Raw genomic sequence first — 21,635 nt, forward strand, 5'->3', positions numbered from 1 at the left:
GAGCACTAACAACCAACCCTGAGCTGTACTTGGACATTCTCAATGAGTTCTGGAACAGTGTTGTTATCACTACCCATGAAGCTGACAACCAAGTAATGACAATGGTGGTAAACTGCAGTATCAAAGGGGTAGCTGTGAAATTCAATGCTCTTGACTTGAACAAAGCACTGGGAATCTCCACAGAGAAGATGGTTTCAGCTCCTAGCCTTGAAGAAATTTCAGAATACATGAATCCCATCAATTATGCAGCTAAAATTGATTTGGCCAAGCTCAACAAGAAGCACTTAAGGAAGGAGTGGTCATTTGTGTTTGAAATAATCATTAGAGCTTTCATATGCAGGAAGACAAATTTTAATAATATCTCAAATATGGTGCAGGAGCTTGTCTACTCCATGGAATATGACAAGCATATTGATATGGAAGCCTCATTCTAGGAGAGCTCAGCACAAGACTCATACTACCATTGGTAAGTAGAGGTAAAAATTCTTCTTTCCTTGATTTTTTATGTCTGCTTTAAATTATAAAGTGAATGACATACATTTAACTGAATGGATAGATGCCAGTCAAATAGGCAAATGTAAGTCAGTGTCCAAAATCCTATTTGGACAACTTAATACCAAAAATTAGGTAAAGGTAAGTATGAATATCACCAACTTTATGTTGGAGAAATTCAAGAATTAACTTTACCCAGTGCCTGACATAAGAAGCACTTCAAGTTCTAGTTCAGTTATGGCTCATGGTCCTGCAGTAGTACAAATGTAGGAACTCCCACAGGAGCCTACCACAACTACAACCATTTCTTCACAACCTCTAGATAGTAGAAAACCAATTGCTTCATCCTCTTAAAAGGGTGGAGTGAGTAAAAAGAAGAGAAAGCATATTAACCTTACTGTAATTAGTGAGAGTGAATAGAATATTGGTAAGGATGTCTTACCCTTGGTCAGGAAACCAAGGAAGAAGAAAATAGAGAGGACCACTCAATTAACCACCTCTATATCTTCTCAACAAGAAGCTGTTTTAAACAAAGGACTAAAACAAACTCTAGTGGCATCTTCTTAACAAGGTGTCACTATTGAACAAAACATTCTCTCACATGCACCTTGTAATGAGTCTGCACCCCCTCTTGAGCACTCTCAAGAGGGTGAAAGAAGTCACATGGCCGACACACACGTTGAGGTAACATCTCTTGAAACTCCCTCATCTACTCAGGGGAAGTTGTAAATACTCACATCTGGGCTAACATCTCTTATCTCCAAATTTCTTCTTCATTCAATATTAAGACTTGGATCAACTTCTCAAATCCTGCCAAAATTAAGTGACGCGGTTCCTGAAACTGTGCTCACCACTCAGGAACTACATTTAGACAGTGAGAGGCCAAATGTTGAGTTGGACCTTGATGACACCATAAAAAAACACAGGGATTTCATCAGTTTTTATTGAAGACCGTGTGCAACAACAACCTTCACAAGCTCAAAGGTTTGAGGGTAGTACTCTTGAGGGGGAGCTACTCAAATCCTCTCCAATTCCATTGGAGGTTTCTCTTGAAGAAATAACTCCCCTCAAAATCCTAGCTAAAATTGCTCTCATAATTGAAGCTAGAAGTCTAATTTCCCATGACCTACTTAATGGGAGGCAAGTACAATAGCATATTCAAGTGCTAGTTTTTTGCAAGAAGAACAAGGGTTTGATGCCATAGTACATGACAGTAACCTGGTCAACTCCCCTCCAATTCAAAATGGAGGTTGACTCACCAAGTGAACAATATGCTGTCAAAACCATAACTCCTACTGTGAGTTCAACTGTGACTCCAGTCACATGTACTACACTTCACATCATACCATCTACCTCAACCACCATACAACCAGACACAAATCTACCTTCTTCCATTACCTCTACGCATGCCCCTCCACACCTTCTAACCACATGGCGTCAAGATGCTCAAGCTCAACCAACCTTTGTAGATGATATGTTAGTAGAACAACTTGAAGGACTAGCCAATATTGCTCAATAGTTGCTGACATCTGATATGACCAATCAAGATTATAAAGCTATTATACTCACTTACAAGAAGGAGATTGAATATCAGCAAGCTGAGATAATAGATGAAGCATAACAGGATGGAAATGTTGATGCATGGCTATATTTAACATTTACTACTGATATGGAGGAGGCCTTGGCCATACTTAGGGAGGAGTATGTCACCATATTAGGTAGTAATGCCAAGGTGCTTACTCCTCAGGAAGTATATGATTCCATTATAGAGTTCAATAAAGCACAACTCAAAGCCTTTAACCTTATGGGAAAAGCTCTTTCAAAGACTCTGGATGGTCATCGGGAATTTGTCATGCACTTCTACCCTAGTAAATTGAAATTAAGAACATATTTTTTGTTGAGAAGATTGTCAGTTTCAGTTCAGAAGGTGTGGAGTCAAGCATTAAGCAACTCAAGGAATCCTTTGTGGCTTTGCACAATGTACTCCAAACTCAAATATCTCATAATAATGACACCAAGATCAAAGTGGATCAACTTTACAACGCTAGATATGAGCCTTCAGCCTTGCCAATGGAAGAAGTAAGAAGAGTAGTATGAGACGCCTTTAGAACTGCAGCCTCTGTAAGTGCACCTTCTACTTCTTTATCCACACAAATTCATGATCTTCATAATCAAGTGGCTGAGCTTACAAACTCCAATATTGCTCTTGTCTCTCAATTCAATCAATTAACAACTCAAATATAAAGCCAACAACATGACATTAAGTCACTGATAAACTCCCAAAACTATTTTCAGATATATATAAGTGTATCATTGGGAGCTGTCATGGATGCATTAAAAGTTCCTCTACAAGAAAATCCAAAGACTGTCAGGCATCAGATCTCACGGAAATCTAGTCATCCTGCTACCAAGACTAGGGGAGATGGAGATGGAGGTTAAGCTAAAAGCTTTAAATCAAACAGATGTTGGTATGGATGAGAGACTCAAGAGGGCAGCTGAAGACTTTCTAGAAGGCCTGAGAGTCTCAGTGTCTCACAAGCATTACACCTAAAAAAAACCTACTGACAAAAGTCTAAATTTGTTGAGGCTACTGCTAGTCTCCAATGACATTCTAAGGGAGAAGAGAGTTGTCATTAACTTGGAAGATGTTGCAGTTAATAGGTGCATGCAGGTTTCTCTCTCATTTTTAAAATCAAGGATAGCCTCAGAACTGATGTCTTCATCAATAAAGTCAAGGTGAGGAGTTCATTCGAGATTTATAAAATTATAAAATTATACAAAATCACTTGTTCCAACATGATCATAATATTCAAGAATTTTTGCATTTAATACACATAAGGATTAAATTTATTTTGATTGAGGAGAGAAACGATCAATTTTAGAAGTATTTTCGAGAACATATGACTTATTAATGTGTATAAAATTATTAAGCAAATCAAATGTATTAAAATATGAATATATTATTTAAAATACAGTGATTATTCATTTATATTTACATTGTTCGTATAAGACTTTTAAAATATTTTTTTGTTAACGCATTTAGCTACGATATTCATTAAGCCCATTTTTCCAAGTCGGGACTACAAAAAGTTATTCGTTATATGAGGTTATTCATTTATCGAGGTGTACTTATGATTCTTGGTCTATGTCCCGTGCTGCCAATTTTTGAACAAGCAAAAATCAAATTTGTTCAAAAAAATCACATTTTATTATTGTTATTATCTTCGTATTTTATTTAAGATGTTTTCAAATGAAGATAAAATGTATTTGTAAATTATGTATGAATAGATGAGATTGAAATATTGTTTAACTGATTGAAAAAGTTGAGTAATGAAAATATTAAGTGTTTTATTGTTATTCTCCTCGTATTTTAATGTCATTTTAAATAGAAAATGAATATTTTTAGGTTGAACTTGAAAATAAAATAACGTTATCGGATAATTTTCATGAAATCAAAGTAAAAACTCGAAAACTCGATAATAACCTCAATAATCTTGAAAACTCGATAATAATCTATTTAAGCTCGAAAACTCGATAAACTCGACGACCCGGTAAAAAACTCGATAAGATCGAACTCGTTAAAATGGGATAAGCTCGAAAGCTCGTTTAAAATCTCAAAAACTCGAAAACTCGATTAAAAAACTTGATCAGATCAAACTTGTTAAAATGGAATAAACTTAAAAACTCGTTTACAAACTCGAAAACTCAATTAAAAAACTCGAAAAGCTCGAAAACTCGTGAGTAGCTCGAACTCGACTCGTTTATTATACGGGTCGAGCTCGGACATAGTTTTCAGGCTCGATTTTTTTTTTTTGGCTCGACTCGACTCCATTAAAAAAAGCTCGAACTCGAATTTAATAAGCCAAACTCGACTCGACTCGACTCGAATTACATCCCTAGTTGTGAGGTCAAAATCGCATAAAATCACGTATAGCGTTTTTCTGAAATTTACAAATATAATCGCAACTGTGATTGCGATTAATCATAATATTTTCAATCGTGACTCTACGATTAGTGCAAATCAGCCTGTGATTTAACCACCAACTTGTACAATAAATGGTAAATAAAAATAATTTACTAAAATTATACATACCAAATATTAATATTTTGAAAAACTAAGATTAAATACTACAAATGGCTACTGAAAATCCCAACCAAGATAGCAACCGAAGTGAGATTTGGACAAATTATATTTCAACCCAAAAAAAAATTTGTTGCTAAAACAACAAACTCCCCCTGACAAAAAACAGCAAACTCCAATATCACAATTTTTCGAGCCCATATGACTTCAAGCCCACATGAATTTCCCCAACAACAACTCATTATAATAAAAATATAAACATAACTCAAATACGCACATCAAGTTATCGCCTATATATATCCCCCAAAAATATCCTAAAACAACAAGCCTGTCACATAAATTTTATTTCAACATCAATTCCCAAACAAAATCAAACCCTAAAATCAAAATCAAAATAGTCAACGCTTACTGTTTCGATTGCAAGAAAAACACTGAGGTAGTGTTTGATCACTCAGCTGGCGACACGGTGTGTTTCGAGTGCGGACTCGTTTTAGTTTCATTCCATTGACGAGATATTCGAGTGGCACACATTCGTTAACGAGTCAAGTGATAATGACCTGGTCCGTGTCAGTGGTCCTACTAATCCTTTACTTGCTGATGGTGGATTGTCAACTGTCATTTCCAAACCTAATGGTGTTATTAGTGATTTTCTCTCCTCTCTCGGCCGCTGAAAAAATCGAGGCTTGAATCCGGATGGCTCGCTTATTTTGGCTTTTAAGACCATTGCTACCATGTATGATAGGTATTTTATTTTTACTCATGCTTGTGTTTTTGTGTTTTTGGAGCTTATCTAAGGTAATTGTAATTGATTTGTATATATGTAGAATGCACATTATTATGTACATATGCTTTTATTTTCATGTATTCGGAGATTAGCCGAGGTAATTGTATTTGATTTAGATATATGTAAGATTGTTATTGATTTTTATGTATATATGTAAAATGCACATTATTATGTATATATGCGTTTGTTTCGTGTTTACATGTATTTGGAGCTTGGATGAGGTAACTGTATTGGATTTTGGTATATCTGAGATTGTTAGTGTTTTATGTATATATGTAGGATGCAAGTTCTTATGTACATATTTGTTTTTTTCGTGTTTTTAATGTGTGGAGATTACTTGAGGTCATTTTAATTGATTTTTATAATTCTGATTTATGAGCTTGCTTGTGTCGGTTATGTATATATGTGGAATGAACGTTGTTATGTACATAATACATATGTGTTTATTTTCATGTTTCTGATGTGTAGAGTTTGTTATTGTTAGTTATGTGTGTGTGTGCGTGTGTGCGTGTGTAGAATGTACAATGATGTGTGTTACTAATGTGTTTGATGTTTGGATTAGTAATTTGATATGAATGGATGATTTCTGGATTTTTGTTGATTTAAGCTTTGCTTTTTATTTGCTTTACACACATATTTATCATGTTGAGTTGTGAATGGTGGTGACAGGTTAATCATTTTTAGTTTCAAATGAGATGTTGAAATTAAAGAGGGAGTGAATTGCTTATTTTTTTAAAGCCTTTGGTTGTAAGATTTTCATTTCAACTGATTCATTTAAATGGTGTGTTTCGGTTTCAAAACCAAATAGATATATTTTTATATATATTATGCTCATTTGAAAGTAATAAAATATGTTGCAGTTTTTATAGGTATCCTAGTTGAACATCGAGTGATCACACCACAAGAAATAATAAAAATTTACACTAGTATAATAATACCTTCTGAATGTAAAAGACCTTGCGTCCTATTACTAAATACTCACCCACAACAAAAAGTAATCATTCCGCTACTCATATCCATTTCAGTTACAATGCATATAAATTATTGTTGTATTATGATTATATATTATATCTATTTGACTTGTATAATATATATTTATTATGTTATTATAAATTTCTATAATTTGTGAAATAATTTTAATTAATTGTAATTATATATATTAAGTTGGTGCGTTTCGGTTTTGTACAAGGACCAAAATAGATATAATTAAATTCAGTTTCAAAATTCAAAAATCATAACTGAACCAAAAACCAACGGTGCGAGTTTGGCGGTTTCGATCCGGAACTGTTTTTTGTTTGATTTTGTTTGTCCTTAGTCTTGACTTTCAAACGTAAAAGAGCATATCTACCATAATGTAGATGTCAAAAAGTATGACACGTCAATAACAACGTTCAACAATTTAAATGCATCATAGTCATTTAGCAAAATAAACGTAACGCATATATACCGCTCCTATTTGTAATGCCTATATATATAGCACATAAAATATTTGTAAACTCTCTTGCCGCATATTTATTCTACCCAATACATACATCAAAAAAATCAAATCCTAAAATCTGAATAAAATTAGATTCCCCAATGGTCGACAATTATTGCTCCGATTGCAAGACGAACACAGAGATAGTGGTCAATCACTTAATTGGAGACACCACGTGTTCCGAGTGCGGACTCGTTTTGGAGTCTCGTTCAATTGATGAGACACCTGAGTGGAGCGCTAATCCTGACCAATCAGGTGATAATGACCCGGTCCGTGTAAGTGATCCCAATTATACGGTGCTTGCTGGAGGTAAATTTTCTACCGTGATTTCTAAATCTAATGGGGTTACTAGTGATTTTCTCTCCTCGTCTCTCGTCCGGAAGAAGAATCGAGGATTAAAACCAGATCAGCCGCTTTTTGTTGCTTCTAACGTCATTGATGTCATGTCTGATAGGTATTTGAATTTATGTATGTGTGTGTGATTGTATATTTTTGGGTTTGGAATATTTGGATCTTAAAGGTAATCGTAATTTGTATATATCTGAGTTTTGTTAGTGTCCGTTGTGTATAAATATAAAGTGTACAGTTTATGTGTGTTACTATATTTATTTGATGCTTTGATCGATAATTTGATTTGAATTGATACTGGATTTTGCTTATTTAAGCAGAGTTTTTCTTTGCTTTGCAACATTTCTTGTGTCGAGTTGTGAATGTTGGCTGAGGTTAATTTTATTTGATTGCAGGTGATTGTATGTGTGAATTGCTTATTTCTCATGTCCTCTTGCAAGTTTTTTATTTTAATTGATTTCTGATACATCAAGTACATTGCTTTTATCCTTCCAGCATCCTACTAAGCTCTATTATTTTTAGTAGTATTTTTTGATTGGTAGATTTCAACTTGGGTCTTTTATGGTGATTTTTTTGATATATTAGTTTAGCTCTGTGCATCCTAATTGGCTCATCAACACGATTTGTGATAGATTCTTTAGGGCTTTTAGTATTCTTTGAACAATTGTTCCATGATTTAGCGCAAATAGATTGGTTACTTAATTTTTAGAAAGAAATCAAGTTCTTAATATTTCATTCATAAATTATGTATGTGCTACAGTTTTTAGAATTTATTTAAAAGATTTTAAACAGGTCAGTAAAATTTGGGAAAATTCGGTTTGATATTTGATCAACTAAAATAACTAAATTTTTCCGGTTGGTTTGATTCAGAAGAATAAATAAACCTAAATTTGGTTTTAAAATATTTCATTTGGAACCGACAGTTTGTGCATCCATGCTAACTTCACCATATTCTGTTTAAAGTCATTCTACATCACATATGCACTAAATTGTATTCTAGTGCATATACTACAAAGTTTATTTTTTTAACCAGTTTGAGTAGGTTTGGGTTGATATATTTAGAAAAATAAAAATAAATCGGGTCATTAGTTTTTCTGTGTCTTAGAACATGCACATACTTTTTTGTGAAAATATGTTGTATGGATGCCAACTTTGTGTTGTGTTTTCTTGTGAGATATATGTGTTCCACGTTGTTCTTGTATTTTTATTGCCTAGATAGTATGATATGTCATTTATTTTAAGGATTTTGACTTCACTTGTGATTGATGCTTATTTCACTTATGCGTTTGTTTATTTTTGTGCGTTGTGACATATTGGGTAGCATTTCCTTGGAAGATTTATTTTCTTATATTCATAAGCTTGCCAATGCCCAGTATTAAAGTAGCTCGTTCTTAAACCATATGTTTGTAGTGAAACATGCTTATGGGAACCAAAAAATCCCTTGAGCACTTGCAGAACATGTGTAATATCTCGTAATTTTTAGAGTAATAGTAATAAAAGTATAATAGAAAAAAAAATTGAAATTTGATTAAGATTGGGATATTAAAATTGAATTGGACGAATGTGCTTAAAATTTGGATCAGATTCTAATATAGATAACTTGTAGGTTAAGAAAAAGGGTTTTGTATCGTTATAAATACATCTTATTCGTCTTTCTCCTTTTTAATATCAAAATTCGTAGGGTTTTATTCATAAAAATGAGAAATCTTGTAAAATTCGTAGAAAATTCACCATAAGTCTGAATTCGTTGATTCAGGACTTTTTGAAAAGGACTTTTCGTTCTATACAATTTTCGTGCTTCGTATTTTTCAAGAAAACGGCGTTTAGATGGTAATATGGCTTAAATTAGAACCTGATCAGAATTGGAATCGTGGATTTGTTCGAGATTTAAGATGTTTCTTGTTTGATGGGTTAATAAGGATTGACTATGTGCTCTAATGTAAATTATTTGTTTACGTGATTGAGATAAGTAACTTTACGTTGCTCTGTATTATTTGTTTGCCTACGTGTTCTGTAAGTGAATATTCGTTGCTCTGTATATTATGTAACCGTTTCATATTATGTGTGATTACATGTTCTCCAATATTTATTTAGTTGTTATAAGTGTGATATTGATATGTGATTAATAAGATAATAAATTTCTTTGAAAATCCCTAGTCTTAGTCATGTATAAGAGTTAGAACCCGATCACTGGCTAGTGTGATATATAGTTAATAAAACTAGTTTGCACACGTTTCGGAACACATCGATACCTTATCGAGCTTTGGTTTCACGTAACGAGGGACGTAAACTAGCCCTCATCGAATAAGAATAAGAACTCAGTCACTTGGGAAGTGTGGCATAAAGTATAAGATGTCGGTTACTGGCAAAGTGGGGCATAAGGTGTGATTTAGGATTGTGGGACTAAAGATAAGAATTTGTTATTAAGATTTTTTGATTGATTAGGAATTTTGATGATGTGAATTATAAACTATGTTGTGCGCTTTGTTTTTATAATTGTTGTAGGATATATCGTGTGAACCTTATGCTAATTATTATCAAATACTTTTGTGATTCTATGTGATCTATTAATGTGTTATTTGTATAAAGTCTATTTTCAAAAAATTAAAAAAATATATTTTGAGTCGTTGGACAGTAGTTGCTTGTTGGGCTTCACAGCTCATTCTTTTAATATTTCAGATTTTGTCTAAGAGTTCAAGTTGGATAGCATTCAAGTTCGAGGACTTAGTATTGGAGTAGATTGACTTTTGGACTTCCGTTAGCTGCACTTTTGTAATAGTCACCTTTGTAATAGAATTTTTTATCAAGAAATTATATTTTATTTTAGTTTAGATTTAATAGTCTGAAAGTGCAGACTGTTATAGTTGGTATCAGAGCCAGGCTATCCTTCGGAGTGTATTAGTTATGGGACTAGTACATTCTCTAGGATGTGTTTCCGTGGACCATAGTTTAAGTTTGGCCTATAGGAGATCGGGGGTAGTCGTGTCATGAACTTTAATATTGTTGTGAATTTGGGGACCAAATTCTTTTTAAGGAGCTTAGTATGTAATACCCCGTAATTTTTAGAGTAATAGTAATAAAAGAATAATAGAAAAAATTAAAATTTGATTAAGATTGGGATATTAAAATATAATTGGACGAATGGGCTTAAAATTTAGATCAGATTCTAATGTAGATAACTTGTAGGTTAAGAACAAGGGTTTTGCATCGTTATAAATACGTCATATTCGTCTTTCTCGTTTTTAATATCAAAATTCGTAGGAATTTTATTCATAAAAATCAGCAATATTGTAAAATTCATAGAAAATTCACCGAAAATCTGAATTCGTTGATTCTGGACTTTTTGGAAAGGACTTTTCGTTCTCTACAACTTTTGTGTTTCGTATTTTTCAAGAAAACGTCATTTAAATGGTCAAAATGGCTAAATTAGAATCTGATCAGATTTTGAATCATGGAGATGTTCGAGATTCAAGATGTTTCTTGGTTGATGGGTTAATAAGGATTGACTATGTTATCTAATATGAATTATTTTTTTGCGAGATTGAGGTAAGTAACTTTCCGTTACTCTGTTTTATTTGTTTGTCTACGTGTTCTGTAAGTGAATATTCGTTGCTATGTATATTGTGTAAACATTTCATATTATGTGTTATTACATGTTCTCCAATATTTATTTAGTTGTTATAAGTGTGATATTGATATGTGATTAATAAGATAACAATTTTTTCGGAAATCCTCAGTCTTAGTCATGTATAAGAATTAGAACTCAATCACTGGCTAGTGTGATGCATAGAACATAGAATTAGTTTGTGCACGTTCCGGAACACATCGATATCTTGTCAAACTTCGGTTTCACTTGACGAGGGACGTAAATTAGCCACCATCAAATAAAAATAAGAACCCAGTCACTTGGGAAGTGTGGCATAAAGTATAAGATGCCGGTCACCGACAAAGTGTGGCTTAAAGTGTGATTTAGGACTGTGGAACTAAAGATAAGAATTTGTGATTAAGATTTATTGATTGATTAAGAATTTTGATGATATGGATTATAAATTATGTTGTGCGCTTTGTTTTGATAATTATTGTAGGATAATCGTGTAAGTCATATGCTAATTGTTATCGAAAACTTGTGTGATTCTACGTGATTTGTTAATGTGTTATTTGTATAAAGTTTATTTTCGAAAAATCAAAAATCTTACTTTGAGCCGTTGTACGGTAGTTGCTTGCTGAGTTTCGTAGCTCATTATTATAATATTTCAGATTTTGTTTAAGGATTCGAGTTGGATAGCATTAAAGTTCGAGAACTTAGTATTGGAGTAGATTGACTTGTGGACTTCCGTTAGCTCCACTTTTGTAATAGTCAATTTTGTAATAGGATTTTTTTATCAAGAAATTATAATTTATTTTAGTTTTGATTTAGATTTAATAGTCCGAAAGTGCGGGATGTTATAACATGAAGCTAACGAAGCTCTTTAACTAAGTCATACTCTCTAAAATATGGTAAAATATAGCTAAGAGACTTGTTGTTATAGAGAATATTGAACATTTAGTGGAAGAAGGATGTGCAATTATGCATTGGGCATTAGATTTACTTGTATTGTGTATGGGCTATAGGCTGGGGGTGGGTGTGTTCACCTTGCTCATAAGTCTCAACTGATGTTATGGTTTTGTCTTGTGTTCCAACTCTTTTGGCGGGAGGTGGAAGTATGTGCATTCAGTATTTTCTTTTCCTTTCAGTTTTTGGAAGTTATATGATACTGCCGCCCTGACATGTTCACAAATCTTATGTATGTCAGACTTTCAGAGTAGTTAGTAGGCTTTTGAACACCAAAGACTTTGCTTTCATACTCTAATTCTATTGATCATGTTATGCACCTATTTATATGGTATCTTCGAACACCGGTCAATTATTGTACAGAAATTACTTTTTGAGGCTTTTGAACATCAACGATTTTTCTTTGATACTGTAATTCTATTGGTTATGTTATGCAATGCAACTATTTATATGACATCTTTTATGCTTTGGTTCCTATATGTCATCAAAGTTTAATATATTTAAAATGCTAATCGAGCTTATGTACCTTTTCAGGTTGGGTATTGTTACGACTATTAAGGTATGATCGCATCTCAACATTGACGTATCTGATTGTGTAAAAATTTAGGCATGCTTCAAGTTAATTTTTGAATAATAAATATGAATCAAAGAACTGGTCATGTTACTATAGATATAAGTTTTAACCATTCTATGTTTTTTTTTATCCTATTAAATCTTTTTTTAGTCGTATTATTTGCTTTCCCCTGACCATATCATCTTAAAATGTCACACACACATATTAAATTGAAGGAAATGAGGTTCGATGAATGAATAGGTTCTCTGTGAAATCATTTTTTATTTATTTTTTTGAAATGCATATCTAAATAATTACATTTTTTTCTTAAATATAGATGTTAATATTTCTCTTATTTTTTCTCTCTTACCTTTTATATTTTGTTTCTCTTTACCTATAATGGTTTGACAAAATCAATTCATTCGTCCTTTAATTATAGGCTTTTTTGGTATAGGTCTCAATTCTATGAAAACAAATATTCTGATCTCTATATTTTTAAATTTTCTGATTAAGTCTCTTTCAAAATTTGACTAACTGACGTTAGTCTTTGCTGATGTGGAAATGAAAGAATAAAATAAAAATAAAAAAAAGGTGGTACAGTATCTTATGTGACAATTATGGTTCAACATCAAATTGGGGATTCTCATTCTATCATTAAATTACCTTAATTAAAGGCTAATTCGACCAAATATTTACAATAAAACACCGATTCTAAAAGAAAATCAGTCAGCCATATTCTTTTAAAGGCTTTACAGTTCAAAATCTCCCAATTTCTTTCACCGAATTTTGAAGAAATTAGTCTTAATTTGTAGAGAATTATATGAGTCATTCAATCATGTCTTTATATTTAGCATTAAAATTATTATTTTGAGAGATCTATGATTTAAAGAAATAGATGAAAGTTATGATATAATGTGTATATATAGATGTATGTATTTGCCACAAGAAATTCTGAATCAGCTTTTCTTTATTTATTTTTTTAAAAAAATTCATTTTTCACATCAGCAAAAACTAACATCCGTTAGTTAAATTTAGACAAGGGACGTTAATCAAAAAATTTAAAAATATAGAGATTGGAATATTTATTTTTATAGAACAAGGATATATATCAAAAATAGTATAAAATTAAAGGACGAACGAAATTAATTTTCTGGGATGAATTTGCCCCAATATAAATAAATACATTAGTTCGAATTGCTCTCGTCCTAAGCGTATTAATATAATGAAGCCAAAAGTTATCATCACATGCAGCTTTCCTTATCCAATATCCAATCCTTGTCTTTGCATGGTGAGATAATAAACAAATGCTTTCTTGTTTCAGTATAATATATTTGCACTATTTTTGATAAGCGCCTAACCAACATTGATGGCTTCTTGATATGATTAATCCATTGTATTTATAAGGACCGAGCTAATGAGATATACAAGAAGGTAGAAGATCAAAAAACTAGTCGAGGAAGAAACCAGGACGCTATGGTGGCCGCTTGCCTGTACATCGCTTGTAGGCAAGAAGACAAGCCACGTACTGTGAAGGGTACAAACTAATAACATCTTTTTGGACAATATGTATGCTTTTCAATTTATTTATGTGAATGATCTTGCCTAAGGCTTTGGATTTCAAACTAGAAATTTGCTCCGCTGCCAATGGAGTGACAAAGAAGGAAATGGGGCGAGCAAAGGAATACATACTGAAGCAACTGGAGCTAGAAAAGGGTGAGTCTGTGGAGATGGGAACCGTACATGCTGGGGATTTCATGGTGAGCTGAGCTTCCTTCAAAATATATCCGTGTCTCCGATTGCCTCATAATATCAGATTGTAATTTTATCATGGAGTTTTTTGCTTCTTTGCTCTGCAGTGGAGGTTTTGCTCAAATCTTGGTATGACAGATCAAACTGTTAAAGCCGCCCAAGAAGCAGTTCAAAAGTCTGAAGAATTTGATATAAGGTAGTGTCTAATTTTGTAGCAAGTGTGCTCCATGCATTTACTGAATCAAGATATATATGCACCTATCATCAAATGTTCAGTAACACGATATTTTACGAGTACTCTTGGCATCATTCACCGAAAATATTATTTATTTTTTATTATAGGAGGAGCCCAATATCAATTGCTGCAGCAATTATATATACTGTAACTCAGCTTTCAGACGAGAAGAAACCCCTGAAAGGTAATTTTCTGCGTAATAACCTCTACATGGTATTTTCACTGTGTGGTTCAGACCAGTGATCTGTGTAACCTCTGCTTGCATAACTCCTTATTGCTGCGTTCTTGTTACATGTACTCGAAATATAATTATTTGTTAAATATATGATCCTATTGGGGTCTTCCTCTAACACCTTAAGGTTTTAGATGAGCTGGTTACTCAACATTATTTTTATGTGAATGCAGATGTTTCGCTTGCAACTGGAGTTGCAGCAGGCACAATCAAAAATTCGTTCAAGGATATCTACCCTCATCTTGTAAAGATCATACCTAGCTGGTATGCCCAAGAAGAGGACCTTAAGGATCTCTGCACTCCATGAAATGGTGAGCAGTGAGCCCAAGGAACATAAAAACATTTTGAAACTTGATTAGTTGAAGTATTTTCTGGTCATTTTGAGGGTTGTAATGGAAATTTAATAACCTATATATGACCATTTCGGTGAACTCCTGTAGATGAGGTAGCAAAGCATGCCAAGATTTGTTAAAAATTCTAGACTTGTACATTAACAGTATTTTGCTTTTGGTTTTATTTACATTCTTGGATGCTTCTTACTTGGCGGTTGGCTATTTTTATAATCTTTGGTTTTCATGAATGATTACTGAACATGAAAATATGCAAAGATATAAAATGATGGTCTCGTATTTTTGTGATGATTGCACATGATAAGATTTTCATGTTTGCAGTATTCTTTCACAATTAAGTAGCAGGTTTTTTCTTACCAATCAAGAGGGAGGGAGCCAGGCGTCTGTGTACAGAATCAATAATCTATACCAAACCCCTAGCCCCTTCTCTCTCTCCATTGAGTAGTCTCAAAAAATTTGGAGAGCTTTCATCCATTTTCATCGGTGAAAAACCCCATTTATTTTTCATTTATTTCTTGATCAAGTATTTCATTCATAAGTTTCTAATATATTTGGGGTTTTGTTTGATCTCTGCTTAATTGTGAGAGTTTGATTTTTATTTTGATTTATCTTGTTATTTATCATGTCCGGCATTGTAGATCTGCAGAATTTATATAATATTGAGTCAGTGATAAGGATTTTTATGTTGATGCATCTATGATTATGGTCGATTGCTCAAAATAACAATTCGAGAATTACAACATGTACATATTTATTCAAAAAATCGCTTGGTTGTCTATTCAAAAAGAAAGGATTCAACGGCGATATAGTTATGCGTTTCTTCAATTTCAATTATACGTGTAGATACCGTATAACTTTTTATTATTGAATTATTATTTTTTTCAAAAAAAAAAAAGAAAAGAAATAGAAAATGGGTTATTTTCTCATTCTAAATCTTTTCAAAGTGGGAATGAAGATTTTAGGGACAAATATTATATTTTGAACTCCTCAACTAGAGATTTTGGGACACCCATCTTCAGGTAAATGTATGTGTCATATATTGAACAGAATTCGTCCATGCTTGGATAGTCCAACTACGGGAGTGCCAGTCCGTAGCTCATGGCCGATGCATTCTGATCAGCCTAGGAATTAATGTAATGCTTGCTGTTGATAAAAAGATTGGTAAACTTGTGATGAGAGAAGAGAAGTGAGGCGGTAGGATTTTCAGAGATTGCGAAAGCCGTGGAGATTGGAGCTGCAGTTAGGCAATCTTCATCTCTGCACATAATGCTGCTCCCCCAAAAAGAAGCTCAAGCTATTTGACACATTGTATATTAAGTCTTCGTGATCAGGAAAGTAAAATATAATCAAGAACCATGAAAGATTTTACCAACAGGAGAAGCTCTTTACCACTTGTAATAGATTATTCCGCAATGAAATGACAAAAAGAACCACTAGTATTAGAAACTACAACTACAGCTTTATTAAATCTTGCTAGTTGCTACAGTTACTCCATTAGTTGGTTGAGTTGCTTATATAAGAGACCACCACTGTAATATCATCAAGCTTCCCACCATAATATCGAAACCCTGCTTCCTGAGCTGCTGTTGAGAATGGGGTCTGCCTATGTCTGTCTAGAGCCCTCTCTCTTGCTGAAGCTGCCAATTTCTCAGATAAAGCCTCAGGATTTAAACCTTCTCTCATCCCTTGAAGAACAATAGATGTTACCTCATTGTTGAATAAATTGTCAAATAAACCATCTGTCCCAGCAACAATCACATCACCAGGTACCACAGGAATCATAAACACCTGGCAAAAATTATCAGTAGATACATGAGGCTTTACATACCTCAATTCAATTCCATTGTATATCAAATTTATTCTTAACTTTCTCCCGTCATTTTTTAAAAAAGAATTTATATATCAATGGGGATTCAATTTTATTCTGCATTTTCTTCGGTCCTTTCTAACAAAAGAATTTATAAATCTCCTTATACCTTTAAAGATGCTAGAATGAACATACTTTAGGAGATCAAATTTGTGCCTCTAGTACTCTACTGCTTGCTCATTTCTACCTGTAGGCTGGCTGTAGCACCTTCTCAGTCTAATTCATCCTAATTCTTAGACAATATATGTAAATTGCACATTTGCTTCTAGCATCTTCCTCTGATATATAAGACTGCAATTTATACATTTCCTATAATCCGCATATGATATTTTTTGTTGAATTCACATAGAAAGAATGCTAGAAGTAAAAATAAACAAACATAGAACTGCTAGAAATATAAAATAAAGGTAAGCGTTGCGTGCTAGAGATACAATGATTAACCACGAAATTGCTGAATATATTTTTAGCCTTCAAATAATTATATAACCAGAATGTTTTTAACTTTAAATTCGATATTCTGTGGGCTGTGGGTAAGTTGGCTAGATAGTTTGTTACAGGATTGCAGAGAAGCAGCGACTGACAAATATTTTACCCATCTAGAACTAGGTGAGAGACACGAGTATTAAACACTAGGAGCAAAGCTTTGTTTACTGACCTGACCAGAACTTGGTTGATCACCCCTGGTACTACATTCCAGCTGATATGTGAAATTAAAACCATGCTGCTGCACAGGGGACTCAAAGACGGTGCAGCCATCTCTAACTATGATGAATCCACTGTCCCCAAGATTAATAGCATGTATACCCTGCTTAAAAACAAGGACAAAAACATGAACTAAACTTGGTAAGAAGAATCAATGATTGCACATTCGAACACATTGAAACTAAATGTATGGTAGGGTTGGCCTTGTAGTCGTAGACAGCTTAAACCTGGTAATACATTTTGAACAAAAGCTTATAAAATACAAATTAAATTGAGTGGGATCATTAATCCTTCATTAGATGGCACCTATTTTTCTCTTTTGTTTTAACATATACAAATAGGGGTAAACCGAATTTCCCCTCAAAAAAAAATTTGATGAAATTAAGCATTAAGGTTGACACTACTGATGGCCCAGAGGCTAGAGCAATATCTACATTCTAAAATTGAATCGAAACCAAGTTCAGATTAAGAAAAAATTTCTTCCATCTATGTTTGATTATTTTCTTTCATTTTGAGGGTAGCATTTTGTTCCTTGGACTCATTAGTTTCGGCCGTACCCGTACGTATATCAGATACTCGGACAATCAGACACAACATTTATTCCCAAGCAACATATTTTGTGTCCGATCCTTTGACTGATAGTGGAAAATTTGACCCACTGAAATATCTTAAACGGGATGAGCTTAGGATGGAAAAAGAAAATGATGAGAAGAAATTAAGGAGAAACGGGAAAAATAAGAAGAGGTGCACCAAGCTACATGCGAGCCTACTAAGTAGTTGAATCTACAGTTTCTTCTGAGTTGTTGAAGGAGTCTTGCATGTTGGGTTAGTAAGAGATAATAGAATAACCTCGTCTTTGAGGTATATGATGCAGGCTGTAGAGGATCCCTTGGCCTTTGTAGCAGAATGCGCAGTAGTCAAAACCCTAGCAGGGTCGATGCTATCCTTAGGCTCATCTAGGATTGCTCGCACTGAATTAGACATTAGTTCACGTGCATATAATCCGGCATTAACTCCAACATCTGCCCAGCCACCAACACCATCCGCAACACCAATCACTTGCTCATTTACACAAATAAAATGAGCATCCTCTCCACCTGTTGCTTCCTTGTCAGGATGCGGCAGGTAACATGATCCAGAAAGCAGTTTCAATTTTCTCTCCGCTAGATCGTATCTGCATTTAGAATAAGTCTTTGATAAATAAACAACATAAATATAGTTATCACATAAAGAAAGGCTTCAGTTGTCATATCATAAAGTATATCACCAGTAAAGTTTATAACAGGAGAAAGTTCCAAATGAAAAATCCATATATAAAAAGCATAAAGATACAGACTGCATTACATTTAAATAGATGTACTCCACCATTTTCTAGTCCAATAATAAATAAAAATAAGCTGGTTTCATTAACCTTTTATGGTCAAATTAATCAAAAGGTTATAATTATTATATTATTTTTTCAGTCTATAAATCAAATATTATGACAAAATATGTGTGGTTTCTTGCAAATATTTTATGTGTTTGCACACTATTACATATACATACATATATATATATATATATTGCATTACATAAATAGTCAATTTGACTAGAAAACCTAAGATAAGCCAACGTAGATTGTAATTTTAACTTAAATAAACGAATCAGTTATCACCAAAATAAGTAACAACCGGCCTCGAGAAAGAATTGCAGTTTGCATCTTAAGGATCAATACAGTACTAAACATAAAGCATGAACAGATTATAACTTGGTCTATAAGTGTCCTTTGACATGGCCAATATAACTTATTTTTAGGATTCCAGAATGCTATAAAGAAAAATAAGTTCTGTGATATTGGCAGACACTTTAAAAAGTCGACAATTCTGACATTTTGAAGGGATACTGTTACAGACAAATCCTTTTGCATTTACTAATTAAGAGAGCCTGCCAAGAAAATGTATAGCAATATTACTAATTAGAGACTAGGATCTAGGACATCGTGTACCATGTAAGCAAACATTAAACTGGAAAACAACATGCTAATTAGTAGTACCTATATTTGTATTGCTAACAGATACATTCAATTAGACCAGATCTGCGTTGAATTTAAAATATTCAAATTTCATTATGACTATTTGTGCCACAATTAGAAAACACATTATACAGTAATGCTTCAAAAAAGTGACATACTGGTCAGCTGATACTGTAGTAGTTGCAAGTTGTTCATCACATGACAATCCATTCACTGTCAAATCCGGAACAAATCCATCTGAGTAATAAGGTGAAGAGGAGGCATGACAATTCTTCGGAGAAATATCAAAAGCTGAATTGAAGCTAAAAGACTTCTGTGTAATATCAAATATAAAGTACCCATGAACAATCTGACGGTTACTGTATGGTTCTCGACTTCTCAGTCTCATGCTTGATCGTCGGAAACTCCTGCAACCAACTCTATCATTGAAACAAACCCCAATCGGCTTCACAAAATTTGCAACATTCCCACAACTTGATACTAAGCTATCCACCACGAGATCCCCTGATGCAGTAGTGGAGCCGGAAGCAGCCATTACAAAAATATCCAATGCGAGTGTCGTCTTAAATTATGTGGAAATGAATATCCCCAAGCACCTTTGAAACTCAAGTCTCGCACCAGAATCGGTAATAGCCAAACTGCAACCTTGCCCTGTCCAATCAAAGATTACACTAATCACGACGCTGACCAAGTTGCAATCCTACCCTTCTTCCAAATCCCAAAATGAATACAGTAATCAGTTTACAAACATTTCAGTAAGTAATTTCATTGCCTTAGAGCAAAGTCAATGGTGTGCTCAATATAAGTGTAGCTATTGCTATAATTTAGCACCAAAAAGTACATGTTGGTGCTAAAATGGCACCATGTCTCCAATGGTTTGCTCTAAATCTTGTTTAAAATTAAAAAACTTCCAAAATATACTACACTTTTGATTACAAATTTAACTACCTTCCTAGTACCCCCACCCTTTTAATTTCCTACTTCATCTATTTCTCCTCTTTTTTCACTTTTTGATGAGTTGGCAATTATAGCACAATGCTATATTTTGTGCTAAATTTAGCACAAACTATAGCATTGTGCTATTTTAGCACAAAGTTTAGCAATCCAATAGATTTTTTAATTTTTGTTCTATATTATAGCTATAGCACAAGATATAGCACACCATTGGACATGCTCTTACGGTCTAAACCAAAAAGAAAACCAAAACATGCACATTATATACTTTTATCCCATTCCACTCAGGAGCAGGTATCACAGAGTAAGATATACGCAGACCTATACGGATGCTATTTCCGTGCACACCCCGGAATAAGCATGAAAAATCAAATTATAAAAAAAAAACTAATACAACTACATAGAATAGAAGCACAAAATTCATAACTTTGTAGGCAAACATATCCCTGTCTTGAACATGTAAACTAATAGTATGGACTATACTCGCAAACAAGATAAACAGATGGAAATTCAAATTGCCCTATAATCATACTATACTCACAAACAAGATAAACTGGTAGAAATTCAAAATAAATATGCATAAATACAGAATAAATGTGACAAAAAAAGCACATAATTTGAAGTAAAAAGAGCTTAAATAAAAAAGGGGTTTGAGAAAATACCTGTAGGGGCTTGAAGAACCTTATCTGTGTCTTTGTAATGACAGGCAAAACAAGAATGAAGCTAATGGTTTGTTTATCTACCAGGTAAAATTCTTAATATTTCTATTTAAGAATAAAAAATATAAGTTATATAGATACACACGTACGTGTATGTATATTTAAGTTGTCGTAATAGGAACACAAGTTCAAGTCACTTTCGGCTTCTTCTCAACTTGGCTTCAATCCTTCATGTTTACCGCTCCTCAAAATTCGGTCCAAACATGCCATGTCATTATTTTTCTTGCAGTTGTTTTTACTGTTTTACCCTTTTTAGTTTAATAATTATTTTATGCTAACTTAATAAATCGGTATTACCATTTTTTAATGATGTAGAAGTATTATGTGAGCAAGATAATGAAACAGTGATAATAGTAGTTGACTTGACAGCTCTTTAAAAAACTCCCCTTTTTAATTATTCGGATAAAAGTTCTCTAGTAGAATAGATTAACTTGCAATTTAATATTTCAGGCACTTGGGGCTTAGAATATGATTTATTTTCAAATTGTTATACCAAAAATTGTTATAAAATAAGAGAAATATTAGAATT

At 33.3% G+C, this 21,635-nt stretch overlaps 2 protein-coding genes across 5 annotated transcripts; one reads left to right on the plus strand and one right to left on the minus strand.

Moving 5' to 3' along the window:
- Positions 1-4,883: 4,883 nt before the first annotated feature.
- LOC141716681 (transcription initiation factor IIB-2-like) lies at positions 4,884-15,326 on the plus strand. Its single transcript, XM_074518878.1, has 7 exons — positions 4,884-5,315; positions 12,269-12,293; positions 13,692-13,821; positions 13,914-14,044; positions 14,144-14,232; positions 14,379-14,455; positions 14,677-15,326. Exons 1-7 carry the CDS (start codon positions 5,305-5,307, stop codon positions 14,808-14,810), a joined length of 597 nt encoding a protein of 198 aa, XP_074374979.1. The 5' UTR covers positions 4,884-5,304; the 3' UTR covers positions 14,811-15,326.
- Positions 15,327-16,196: 870 nt separating this feature from the next.
- LOC141717834 (putative protein phosphatase 2C 55) lies at positions 16,197-21,200 on the minus strand. 4 transcript variants are annotated; one of them, XM_074520038.1, is made up of 5 exons: positions 21,050-21,200; positions 19,592-20,084; positions 18,272-18,596; positions 17,376-17,525; positions 16,197-16,641 (listed from the first exon to the last, which is right to left on the minus strand). In XM_074520038.1, exons 2-5 carry the CDS (start codon positions 19,966-19,968, stop codon positions 16,348-16,350), a joined length of 1,146 nt encoding a protein of 381 aa, XP_074376139.1. In that variant the 5' UTR covers positions 19,969-20,084; positions 21,050-21,200; the 3' UTR covers positions 16,197-16,347. The 4 variants fall into 4 exon arrangements, with proteins under 4 accessions (XP_074376139.1, XP_074376140.1, XP_074376141.1 ...); XM_074520039.1 differs by having other exon boundaries at positions 19,592-20,141; positions 21,050-21,135; XM_074520040.1 differs by lacking the exon at positions 21,050-21,200 and having other exon boundaries at positions 19,592-19,670; positions 19,772-19,908.
- Positions 21,201-21,635: the final 435 nt, after the last annotated feature.

The sequence above is a fragment of the Apium graveolens genome, chromosome 4 (genome assembly GCF_009905375.1).
Source record: "Apium graveolens cultivar Ventura chromosome 4, ASM990537v1, whole genome shotgun sequence".
Lineage (NCBI taxonomy): Eukaryota > Viridiplantae > Streptophyta > Magnoliopsida > Apiales > Apiaceae > Apium > Apium graveolens.